Here is a 13,631-nt window from a genome sequence, read left to right on the forward strand (position 1 = left end):
ACGAGAGGGCTTGCCATAGGTATTGGCAAGAGTGGTCCAGGCGTCAGCGGCCGTGTTGGCAGTAGCAATAAACAGAATCAAGGAAGGAGAGAGGGATCCAATGATGTTGTTCAGAATCAACTGGTCGTGATGAATCTAAGCGGTATACTCAGGATTTAAAGAGGAAGCGGCAGGAACGACGGCGGTGGCGGCCGTGGAAGGAGTGGCGGCGACGAGGATAGTCCGAGGTGGACAAGGTAAAGATCCATCAATAAACCCAAGGAGATCATGACCAGTGAGGAGGGTCATGAACTGGAGACACCAGGAAAGATAGTTATGGATGTCAGCTTCAAAGGCGCATGAGAAACAACATTGAAGGAGAGAGGGAGCGTGATAGCCGGACCAGGTGCAGCAGCCATGTGAGTCGCCGGAAAAAAAATATTGGAAGAGGAGGGCGGCGGCGGCGGCGGCGTGGTAGGGCTAGGCTTTAGTGGCGTAGGCCGGGAGTTCTTGATACCATGTCGAAACGTTTGGGAAATATATTTTTTATATATCTCAAACAACATAATTCCATCAATTACCATGTCCTGCAATCACAAGCTTCTCACTAGCAATAAGCTTCTTTCTGTCGACCACAAGATGTGTGCATTCCGTCACTCAAACGCGGAATCTATCGTCCGTTGTTTCTTTGAGTGCATTTGATACCTAGTGCGGAGCAAATGAGTTATAGGGATATATAAGATCAAGTTTCGAAATCCAAACAAGTTTATCTAGTTTCATGTGATTGTAAAAAAGATAGTGTAGTATCAGGGGTGGGAAAAAATACCGATATTTCGATATACCGAGATTACCGTATCGAAAAATACCAAATTTTTGGTACTGAAGATTTCGGTACAGTACCGTTATCGAATTTTTCAGATGGCAATGGTATGAAATTTGAAAATCGGTAACCATACTGCACCAAAAGTTTTAAGTAATATAGGGGTTTTTCGATATAAAATGGTATATCCTATACCGTACCAAAGTTTCGGTATGCTAGCTAGTTATATGCACCGAAAACTTTAGTATACCGAAAATTGGTATGCCGAAAGTTTTGGTACATTATCGGTATAAAATTTTCTTATATCATAATTTTTTATTATTTTTTGTTATGATATACGATATGCGGTTTTCGATACGATACAATATGATATACAACCCCTAATAGTAGTAACAAATCATTTTTCATAAATAAATAGGGAAAAGACTCACATTTGTTTTTATCATTTTCAATGTACACCTACTGGGATACAACTTTTCGAAATATTGTACCGAAATTTTTTCGATACATATATATTTTTTTGGTATATCGAATTTTTTTTATAGTATCTATACGGTATTAGCATGGATTTTTTTCATACCAAAATTTCAAAATTTCGATATCGATATCGTTATGAATTTTTTTTATACCAATATTTTTGATACGGTATACCGAAAACCCACCCTCAATATATGTCAATACGAATTTCTCTCTAATCTTAACAACTTATCTCTTGTTTTCATCCCTCATAAGACGAGCTACCTCGAACTAATTACCATCCTGACAGTACTTCTAGGAGAGACTTTGATTGCACATCTAATAATTCATGAGAACTCTTAGTACTAAAAAATGGTCGAAAAAAGCATGCAATGCATGGGGCAACATGCATCATCGGGGTTAGAGTTTAAGCATTATTTGTTGTATTTTATTGCTAGGAGGAATTTAATTTTTTCTTTCACCGACTACTTTTGATTTTTTTTAATAGCTTAAAATATATGTTTTTAGGAGCATCATGAGAACTCTTAGTACTAATCTGAAACGTGTAAATTTCTAGGTGTCAGGGTAAAAAGATGCTTTGACCTTGAATTGGTGAAAGATTCTATTTATACTCATTCTCAAGCCATCTTATTGAGGCATTTGAATGTTTGTTCAACCTGGTGGCATCAAGTACCTCCATTTATATAATAGTTTGGCCTTCCTGTCAATGTCTTGTGACAGCATGATGACTGTGGTATTACCATACAAGATGGGAGAGGTTTCAGTCGCGGGACAAATTTAGTTGTGCTTCTCACAGATCATTCTGGAGCAGAGATGAAACGTTAAAAGCTTTTCGTGCATATATAGAGAAACCACACGCATCTACATCATTCACATATCACAAAGAAAGTTCTCGTGCTAATTCTAACGCATCTTCAAAAAGAAAATCCAATGATGATGAAAAGTTAGCTCAACTAAAGGATTTACTTTTAGATTTAGAAAATGAGAACCGCGATCATGTATTTAGATTTAGATATCCTCCTGTATCTTTGACTTGTATTTGTAGTGTTCTTTCTATAACTCAAGACTATGTAATTTTATTGTCTACTCGGAAAAATATTTTGATTTCAGCAAACCGGTGTTTTATTTCCAGATTTGGTAATGAAGACCATTTCCTAGTGCTGCACATAAACATAGAGGCATAAAAAAGCTATTAAACAAGAACCTATTTATCAATATGACTGCTTCAAAATCTTACAACCATGAAAATATATTCCTGTATTGTGGAACTGAATGGCATGAACATGTAGAAGACATGTGATGAATTAACATAATCATGGCAATGGAAATTGCTTATAGCCATGAAAATATATTCCTACTTCAAAAGCCATTTGCCCTCATTCAACTTACCTTTTATTTAACTTTTCACAACATGAATTAACAGAACCATGGAAATGGATATTGAAATGATTAGCATAAAAAAACAGTGTTCCATCCATGAGTTGAGAATTGAGATATATCCGGATAGAAGTGGTTCCATAGCACCACCACCTACAGAGCCAGTTCCATCTATAATTGCTATGACAGTGGCTAAAGAAAGAGAATTCTCCTTCCCTCTTCGCAAGCAACTAATTCATCATGAAGCAGAGTAGGCACCTCAGTCGCTAAATTTCAATGCACCTGAAACTGGATTCCTGAAATCCAGCTTGGTACAGTATACAAAACTCAAACCCACGCAGCAAAACGTATGACCTCCTCACCGATAAACAAGGCCAGATCAACCCCCATCGACAATACACAAGTCAAAGGAAAAAAAACTCATAATTCAGCAATGAATAATCAAACAAAAGGTATAGAAAGTTCAAACTTTATAAATATTTATATCATTAAACAAGGCTCGGAGCCAGTCACAAAATTAGGAAATTCTTCGATAATCCCACAAACTTGATGCAAAGGAGCACCTAAGATTTCCCCCATAAATCAACATAAATACTAACATGTTAACTAATTTAGAGCTCCCAAAAAAAGGTTTCTTGAGCATATATATGTAATTCATGGAGCCACATTCCAAAAACAGATGTGGTACTAGTAGTAACTCAGACCACCATTAATCAGCTTTCTCCCTCAAGATTTGTTGTTGAAGACGATGACTGTCCAACTCTACCTCGAACATATGTGGAAGCTCGAATTCGTGAGACTGTTGTGAAGCTAACGCCACTTTTTACAAAAGCATGTGTATGGATGTTCACCGATTGGTTAACCTATACCGATACAAAAATTAAAAACAGAATCACTTCAACCATGTCACTTGAGAATATTAAATTAACTATTTTAAATAACTTACATTTATCGAAGATATTGAGCATGAACTCCCTTCAATATTAACCCCGAATTGTCGTGCCCTCTTCACCTGTATATAAGTACACACAACAGAAGATTTCTTAAACAAGAAAAAAATAATGCAATGAAAATCATTTTTTTTATACCTGTAGTTTTTTTTTCCTAGTATTGCTTTGCTGTGTCATGGAATCTTGTTGTACCGCTCCTTGTTGTTAGTCGTATTCAGTTTGGTTACAAGTTCTTTTGTTATGCCCAGATCCACCACAAAGTTTGCATTTGGTGAATTTCTTTACACCTCTCAGTTTATTTTCAGAAGGAGGGGGCTCATCAGGTTCTCTTCTTATTAATTTTGTCGGTCTTTCAACTTTATCTTTGTTAAACCAGAGGCAATGGGGGTGCCAAGTCACATTGAGGCCACAACTCTGGTCCATTGACAGGCATGATTCTCGCTTCATAACACCTTCTATATGTCTGTACCAAATAATAAGGATGGACATACGTCTCTGGATCATCTTGTTTGCACCAAATGGCACATACATCGTGCTTGCAAGGAATCCCTATCAAATCATATTTCCTAAAACTGCAAGACCTGTTCAATAGGTCAACGGAATGCTGATCACGTCTATCATCTACTCTCGTTATTTGGTAATGCATTTCATCTGACTTCATAGGGGAATACCTAATTTCCTCCACATAGACCTTTGACAGCACATCTCTGATCTTTGAGCAAAGCCGACCTTTCAACTTTTCAGCTCTTTCTCTGTTTTTTTAAATCTGCCCATCAAAAGATTTCGTATTGTTTCAAACATCTCAATTATCGGCTTCTCCCTAGCATCTAATATGAAGTTGTTAATACTTTCGCACATATTGTTCAACAATATGTCTGATTTAGGAGTGGTGCTGAAATATGCCTTGGACCAGTGGTTTGCAGGTTTTTTTACCAGCCATTCATGCGTTTGCATCAATTTCTTTCAACTCAGCCATGTGCACTTAAAATTCTTCAATTCTTGTCGCCTTCGCCGCTGCCCAAAATGCAATCTTAACTGTTGCACTCTTGAATCCATCATGTTTCATGTTGCTTTCTAAATGTCTCACACAAAATCTATGTTCAGCATCAGAAAACAAAGATTCAAGTGCAGGAATCAAACCTTTTTGCTTATCTGACATAAATGTCCAGGTATGTGGATCATTGCAAACACCAATGTCTTCTTCTAAGAGCCGAAGAATCTATGTCCAACTATCTTTTGTTTCACGTTCAACCATTGCGTAACATATTGGAAATATGTTATTATTCGGATCTAGCCCCACAGCTGACAACAATTGCCCACCATGTTCTGCCTTTAAGAAACATCCATCGACACCAATGATACGCCGACAAGCATTCTTAAATCTCTGCTTACACGCTGAAAAACAAACATATAACCTTTGAAACCTTGGACCTTCATCATCCTCTGTCAACTTCAAAACTACAGTTGCCCCAGCATCAGATCTTTTCAATTCAGCACAGTACTTCCTGCACCAATTTCAATGCCTTTCTTTTAGCCAAGTAAGCTGTCTTCCTTGAAAAATCTGACTGCACCATGACTGAAATCTCTTCCCTAAACTCCAAGTGTCCCAATTTAGGATTTGTGCCGATTTTTTTGGCAAAAGTCTTTCCCAACCAAGTTGAGTTCACACGCTTGTTTTTCAAGTCCCGAACGCAATGACTGTGACATCCGTCAAAATTTTTCACTTGCCAACAATTATCGTTTGTCATCTTCGCAACATGGATTTTCCAACTACAATTATCATCATTGCACTTAGCCCAAAGCTGGATATTATCATTTTTGATAAACTTCACAGCCCTCCCTTCTTTAATGCAGTAACTTTCAATTGTGAATTTTGCCTCTTTCTTCGGACTAAAAACTAAGCCAAGCTTCAACTCTAATTTTTCAGAATCTTTCTTTGGATCAAACAACGGATATTTTTTTACATCATCCTCGTCAGACTCATAAATACTATCTAGACCGTCACTGTCTGCGCAAACATCTTCTTCACTGTCATCCTCCTGCATCTTATCAGATCATCTGTTTTTTCTCCTTCATTAACAGTCATTATTCCATCACCAACAAATGCATCAACTAATCCATGCTTTTCTAGAAAATCATACTCATTGTTATCAAAATCAACATTTTCATTTTCATCTTCTTCATCGTTTCGACCATCTAAGTGTTCAATATATACTTCGACTTCATAGTTTATCGGAACATAGTCTCTAAGATTCAACACGTCCGCATCATTTTCCAAGTACCTTCCGTCACTAATACCACTTCCAAATTTGTTTCAAAGTCTAAAAGACTTTTTATCTTCGAATCCAAGCTCTTCCATAAATCCCCACAACTCAATCATTCCAAACTTATCAAGATCGACTGAGTCAAAATATTCAGAACTACCCCCGATGTATTCATTGTGTTCTCCATGATATTTGAATCTACCGTTGTAATATATTTTAATTATAAAGAGATTTGGTTCTCCAATTAATCCTAAATCCAAAAGAAAAAAACAAAAAAAATTAGATTATCGCTTCAATGCCTCGTAATTTTTTTTGCTGATAATTAAAACAAAGAATTACCATAATTTGGAGTGCTTTTTGTTGAGAAATTACTTCGTCTGGCCATTACAAATCCAGTCAATCACCTACTGTATAATAGCTGCATGAATGAAAATAAATCACAGTAATGATTAAAAATAGATAAATTTGAGACCAAAATAAATTCTTATACCCAACAATTAAATCCAAAAAATACCAAGGATCAAAGTAATGGCACTTTGAACATAACCCTGAATCTGGATTATGACGAAATAATAAACTCAAATATAAACGAAGATAGGGAACATATTTTACTTCCATTCAAAAAACATGAGATTTAATGAAGTCTTTTTTAAAAAAACATAATGCAGCAGTTGCGTCCAAAATCACGGTGCTTAACGAATTTAGATAGGAGAGCAATAAAAATGACAAAAATAAAATCTTTTAAGAAAAAGATGGTGCAACCTTGCAGCACTTCGAACGACATGTACAAGAATTTTTTTTTTTTTTAAAAAAAAAGATAAGAAAAGAAGAAAAAAGCTAAACACCATTCAACAACCAAAAATCAAATTAATTAATCCCGCGTATTCTTTTACACGTTATATTAAAGACAAGCATCTTGTTATGAGTTGCGAGTATGTAATACTTTTACCTGGTTTGATCGATCAAAAGCGAAGCACGATCGAGAAGGCTTTGGTGCCTTCGAATGAAACCATCGGCGTGAACTTGAAGATTTGAATAGGGCAATCGATTTTCTGTGATAAAGGGCTAGGGATTTTGTTTTGGGGTTTTTTCCCGCTTCTTTCAAATGAGATAATTATTTGTTCCGTTAGATTTTAACGTCAAATTGACGGAAATACTAATGGAGTATAAAATAGTGAAGGTTTGGGACTAAATCGGGTCATTAAATTAATTGGGACTAAACCGGGCAAGACCCAAAACAAATGGGACTAAACCAAGAATTTTCCCGACATTACTTTATTCAAGTATTTAGTAGAAAAAGTTTTGATCCGTGTGGAGTTTTTTGGAACAAAAAACCAAATGGCAGCTATATTCACAATAGCATTAGATTTTGAGAGATTCTCCAGCCTTAGGAAATCTCTCAGCATGTTTTCATTTTAATCACTCACGGTTGTTGTCCCCAAGTGTGGCCAACACTGAAGGACAACACCAAACATGCATATGCATTTTTAGGACTTTAGGCATATTTCATTTTCATTTTGTCCTATGTTTTGCACTGTTTGATAACATTGACTAACAAGTTGTAGTTTTTTTTTCAAAAGTTCTTTTTAGATCACACTTGCCATGATAATGTTCACTAACTAAACCACGAAGTAGTTAAGGGATGTTTGTGTATTCCATGATCTTGTCCCATGTGAAAAGTGGATTCACAAATTTAGAGTATAGTTTGATAAAATCTCACTGATTAATTTTTCATGAGAATCAAACTCAAAATCAGAAGAAAATTGGAAAAAGCTACCTAAAGAAGTCCGAGGAAGACCGTTCTTTTAGTGTGCAGGCTACCACTTCTGAATCAAAACAAAAAATTGTGATACATAGCTCTGTAAGTGTGAAAAATTCATCAAAATATTTTGAAGACTACAATGTTGTTGGGAGATATTGCCAACACTAGTGCTTAACATGTATTGTGCAAACACTCTACATGCATTTTATTGTTGAATCACATCGCATTCTGTTTTAGGCATAACTTAGGTCATGCATATGCATTAAATTGTGAATATTCCTGTTCAGGGGTTGTAAGATGTAAACAGACAAAATAAGGTGAAATACCCTATTTGCTTTAAATTGATATTTTGTGATTGACAATGATTTAATGGAGTTGAGCCGGAGTGGAGTAACTTATGGGAATATTTGGCTGGTTTTAATCTCGGATTATTGCCATAATTGGGTTGAATTTTATCTCTTTAATTCAAAAGTTTACCCAATGATTTTTTTTCTCATTGGAAAGTGTTTCTGCATAGGTCTTTTGGAAGGTAAAGGGTTGATTGTGGAATTCTTTGTATTGTTCAATGGATGATTTTTTCACCCCATATTTTGTACAAATTTTGTAACGCCCCGATTTTATCTTAATCGAGCTTATTTGAGATAATCGGAGATTACAGAGTTTAAGAGCCGACTTGATTTTGATCAGGGTCTATTTTGCATATTTTGGAAATTTCATGGACTAAAGTGAAAATTTGAGTTTTAAAATATATTCCTTGACTTTTCTTGTGAGACTTAGTCTCCTTAATCTTCCCCTTGCACGCCTCCCTCCATTAGAAGTGCCTCCAAGCTTTTCCAAGCTTCCAGATTTCAACTCGAGCTCGATCCGTCCGTTGAAAATTATTTCTGAAGTCATTTTAGCGATCACTGCAGCGAGAGCTTTGTTATATCGTAAGTTTTTCTTCGATCAGCTAAACTTTGATTTTGGATGTTGTAAGAATCGATTGAATTTCGGTTATGTTGTTCTTGACAGAGTTCTGATCGTTTATTCTCAGTCGGTTTTGAAGTAGAGCGTCGTTCGAATTTGTTATGATTTTTGAAAGCTTATTTTCGAAAATGAGATTTTGAGATTTTTTGGGTTTGAGCCTTTATTGTTGTCTTAGCATTGATATGAGTTGATATCGATATTTTACTGCTGTCTACGCTTCCGGTTTGATAAGTTTATAGTCGTTATGCCGCCGGTTTGAGTTTTTGGGATTTTGAACCGTTTTTGAGTTGTAGAACTTTGGCATTTAGTTTTGATCGTCGTTGTTGATCTTCTTTGCCTCCATACAGATTCGTTTGGAGTTTTTCGAGCCCTATGTTAGCAGCATTCGATCGTCGAAGAGTTGGACGAAGAGCGGTAAAGAGTTTACCTTGAGCCTTGTTGTTGTTTAGGTTGTATAGATTTTGATATAACCTCTTTTGTAGCGTATCCAGAGTTGGAGCTACTTGCATTGAAAGGTACAAGCAGTCATAGTTAGCGGGATAGCATAATCGGGACAGTTGGTTCTTGAGTTTTCCCTTAAATCACATACTTGCATCAATACTTGTTCTAGCATGTGGAACTTGTATTTTGTCGTTGATTGAGCTTTTGTTATATGGCTTAGTGCTTTATGTTTTCTTACGCATTCATCTTGAGCCAAACTTTTGATTTCAGCGGGCAGAACAGCCCTTTTTGTTTAGACATTTTGGGGGCTATACTGCGAGTGGACTGGGTGTAGAAGTTCACCTAGTGTCAGCATAACGATGTATAACGATCTGAAGAATCAGTTTTGGTGGAAGAGAATGAAGAGCGACATTGCGAGATTTGTGTCTTGATGTTTGAACTGTCAACAAGTGAAAGTAAATAGGAAGCGACCGGGTGGTCCGTTGCACAGTCTATCTGTTCCTGAATGGAAATGGGATCACATTTCTATGGATTTCTTCACGAAGCTACCGCGATCTGTTCGAGGATGCGATGCTATTTGGGTAGTGATCAACCCATTGAAGAAGTCTGCTTGTTTTATTCCGTACAGTATGACGTATCGTCACGATCAGATGGCTGAGTTATATGTTAGCAATGTTGTGAGATTGCATGGTGTGCCGAAGTCGATCGTTTCAGACCGAGACCCTAGATTCACTTTGCACTTTTGGCACAGTCTTCAAGAGGCACTTGGTACTCGGTTGCATCTGAGTACAGCATATCATCCTTAGACCGACGGACAGTCGGAGCGGACTATCCAGACGTTAGAGGATATGCTTCGAGCAGTAGTGCTAGACTTTGGCACTAGTTGGAAAGATTCTTTGCCTCTTGTCGAGTTTTCTTACAACAACATCTATCAAGCGAGTATCGGTATGGCGCCTTTTGAGGCTTTTTACGGCAAGAAGTGTCGATCTCCTTTATTTTGATACGATTTGTTCGAGTAACCTGATTTGGGACCGGATATGCTTAGAGATATGGCAGAGCAAGTTAAGATTATTCAGTCGAGAATGAAATCAGCTCAGGATAGACAGGCGAAGTATGCGAATGTCAGACGTAGACCTCTGAGTTTCGAGCAGGGAGACCAAGTTTTCCTTAAGATTTCTCCTTTCAGAGGCACTGTCAGATTTGGTAAGAGAGGGAAGTTATCTCCGAGATTCATTGGGCCGTATGAGATTCTCGAGAAGTTAGGCGATCTTGCCTACAGGCTTGCACTTCCTCCGTCTTTATCTGGTATTCACGACGTTTTTCACGTCTCTATGTTGCGGAAGTATCATCTAAGTCTGACGAAGCCGAGCTTGACGAGACTCTAAGCTACTTTGAGCGACCAATTTAGATCCTTGATTAGAAGGAGAAGCAGCTCAGAAGCAAGTTGATTCCATTGGTGAAAGTGCAGTGGAGCCATCACGGAGTCGAGAAAGCAACTTGGGAGACAGAATCTGACATGAGACAGCGATTTTCGGAGTTATTCGGATGACGTGAGTTCTTCTTACTGTTTTTAGTTCTTATTCTATCTTATGAGTTGTGATTCTTATTGATTTCAAGGACGAAATCTCTTCTTAGAGGGGGAGAATTGTAACGCCCCAATTTTATCTTAATCGAGCTTATTTGAGATAATCGGAGATAACAAAGTTTAAGAGCCGAGTTGATTTTGATCAGGGTCTATTTTGAAAATTTTGAAAATTTCAGGAACTAAAGTGCAAATTTGAGTTTTAATATATATTCCTTGACTTTTCTTGTGAGACTTAGTCTCCTTCATTTTACCCTTGCACGCCTCCCTCCATTAGAAGCGCCTCCAAGCTTTTCCAAGCTTCAGATTTCAGCTCGAGCTCGATCCGTCCGTTGGAAATTATTTCTGAAGTCAGTTTAGCGATCACTGCAGCGAGAGCTTCGTTATATCGTAAGTTTTTCTTCGATCAGCTAAACTTTGATTTTCGGATGTTGTTAGAATCTATTGAATTTCGGTTATGTTGTTCTTGACAAAGTTCTGATCGTTTATTCTCAGTCGGTTTTGAAATAGAGCGTCGTTCGGATTTGTTATGATTTTTGAAAGCTTATTTTCGAAAATGAGATTTTGAGTTTTGTTAGGTTTGAGCCTTTATTGTTGTATTAGCATTGATATGAGTTGATATCGATATTGTACTGCTGTCTGCGCTTCCGGTTTGATCAGTTTATTGTCGTTATGCCGCCGGTTTGAGTTTTTGGGATTTTGAACCGTTTTTGAGTTGTAGAACTTTGGCATTGAGTTTTGATCTTCGTTGTTGATCTTCTTTGCCTCCGTACAGATTCATTTGGAGTTTGTCGAGCCTTGTGTTAGCAGCATTCGATCGTCGAATAGTTGGACGAAGAGAGGTAAAGAGTTTACCTTGAGCCTTGTTGTTGTTTAGATTGTATAGATTTTGATATAAACTCTTTCGTAGTGTATCCAGAGATGGAGCTTCTTGAATTGAAAGTTACAAGCAGTCATCGTTAGCGGGATAGCATACTCGGGACAGTTGGTTCTTGAGTTTTCCCTTAAATCACATACTTGCATCAATACTTGTTCTAGCATGTGAAACTTGTATTTTGTCGTTGATTGATCTTTTATTATATGGCTTAGTACTTTATGTTTTCTTACGCATTCATCTTGAGCCAAACCTTTGATTTCAGTGGGCAGAACAACCCTTTTTTTTAGACGTTTTGGGGGCTATACTGCGAGTGGCCTGGGTGTAAAAGTTCACATAGTGTCAGCATACTCCTTATAGTCGCACCAAAGTCTAGGGGATTGGGATACATGGCACCACCTCGATTAGGAGAGTCGGTGAGTTGTCACGTGATCTCATCCTTGGAATCCCAAAAGCATAGCAGCAATCCCTTGTGTATCAGAATTGATATCCCGATTTAAAGAAATGCATATCATTCGTTTTGTTTTGACTATGTTGTCTTGAAAGCAAGTTGTTGATATATTACTTGTATTACTTGTTATGTTGCTTTTACTGGGAATATCATTCTCACCGGAGTTATCCGGCTACTGCTTTGTTTTGTATGTGTACTTGGCAACAGGTGGGGCAGAATCAAGTCAGCGAAGACCTGGTTAGCATCAAGAGGGAGAGATAGTAGTGGGACTCGGTTAAAAGTCGTGTCAGCATGTCTATGTAGTTTATGTTGGAACATGTTTAGATCTCGAACTTTGTTGTTTATGTTGTATCGAATATGCGAGCTTTATGGTTAAATTTTGTCGTTACATGTTCTATCCTTTTGAGCAGTTGATCATCTCTAGAACTTCATGTATTATTTGGAGAGATTGTGATTGTAATGCATGATTATGATTTGAATGTGTTTGGTTTGAGTTTTATCAAGTTTCTGCTGTATTTTTTCTTCTGTACTGTCACCGCTCGATCGGTGAGATTTGACCGATCGAGCGAGTGACATTTTGCCATGTTTCTGTTCTTGATTCAGGGTGCCCGCTCGATCGGTGGTTTTTGACCGATCGAGCGGAGCTATTTTTTTTTACCCGGGTAGAAAGTTGGAACTTTTGGGCTCGCTCGATCGGTTGAATTCTACCGATCGAGTGAGGCACTATTTAAAAAATAATAATTTATTATTGCTTTTAGTCTTGGATCTTGTATACTTATTGTTGTTTAATCCGAGATTAGTTGTTTAGAACCGAGGTCTCACAAATTTGATTAAAATCTCATCTCTGTTTTGTGTTGTTCAGTTTGATCTCTAACTCCCTGCTCAATATTTTTTTTACTTGACGCATTGATGATGTTGCTCCTTGTGTTATATCATCAAAAGGTTCCTACTCTCGTCTATGGGATTCTGGAATCACGTGGCTTTACTTGAGATATTATGAGTCTTTGTCTCTGGTGGGTGAAGAATTGAAGGTTTCTTCTATTTTTCTGAAGGGAAAGAGGAATATAGACCTAACTTGGTCTGCATTTTGTGTTGAGTCGTGTGTTGCCAACACGACATGTCAACACTGGTGAAGCTCCGCGCTACACTGCTCATGCCATTGATTTTTTACAGTTCACTCATTGTGTACTATGAAGCCTTACTGGCTGAGTATTGTTTGTTGTTTGGACTGAACATTTCTGGACAAAAAAGGGGAGTGGTGACAAAGACAAATACTGCAAGTACTTCTGGAGCATATGAAGTTTATGAAACAGACTGCAAGTACTTCTGGAGCATATGAAGTTGACGAAACAGAATAATCGGAAGCTGGATTTGTTTTTTTAATTCTTACTTTCTTTTATTGGTTTGCTTGTTTGCTCTAATTATTAAAATTGTTTGGCTCTGAAGTCTTGTTAAAATTGCTAAGTGCCCTGCTACTTTCTACTCTGATCTGTTGAGTGTTGAGAGTAAGTTTTGCCAACACTACTTCATAACACTTATTGCTGACATGATAAAATTCAGGGGGAGCGTTAGTTATCTAACTCAGGGGGAGTTACTTGCACTTCTGTGTGTTTTGTTCAGAAAGACAAAAAGGGGGAGATTGAAAGTCCATGTATATTACGTACTTTAAATTATATTAGAGTTTTGCC

General features: G+C 37.4%; 1 protein-coding gene across 1 annotated transcript; it reads right to left on the reverse strand.

Moving 5' to 3' along the window:
• Window positions 1-3,970: 3,970 nt before the first annotated feature.
• Window positions 3,971-5,648, reverse strand: LOC140879195 (uncharacterized). Its single transcript, XM_073282867.1, has 3 exons — window positions 5,170-5,648; window positions 5,019-5,108; window positions 3,971-4,355 (listed from the first exon to the last, which is right to left on the reverse strand). Exons 1-3 carry the CDS (start codon window positions 5,646-5,648, stop codon window positions 3,971-3,973), a joined length of 954 nt encoding a protein of 317 aa, XP_073138968.1.
• Between the last annotated feature and the right edge of the window lie 7,983 nt (window positions 5,649-13,631).

Source organism: Henckelia pumila, chromosome 2 (genome assembly GCF_033568475.1).
Source record: "Henckelia pumila isolate YLH828 chromosome 2, ASM3356847v2, whole genome shotgun sequence".
Taxonomy (NCBI): domain Eukaryota; kingdom Viridiplantae; phylum Streptophyta; class Magnoliopsida; order Lamiales; family Gesneriaceae; genus Henckelia; species Henckelia pumila.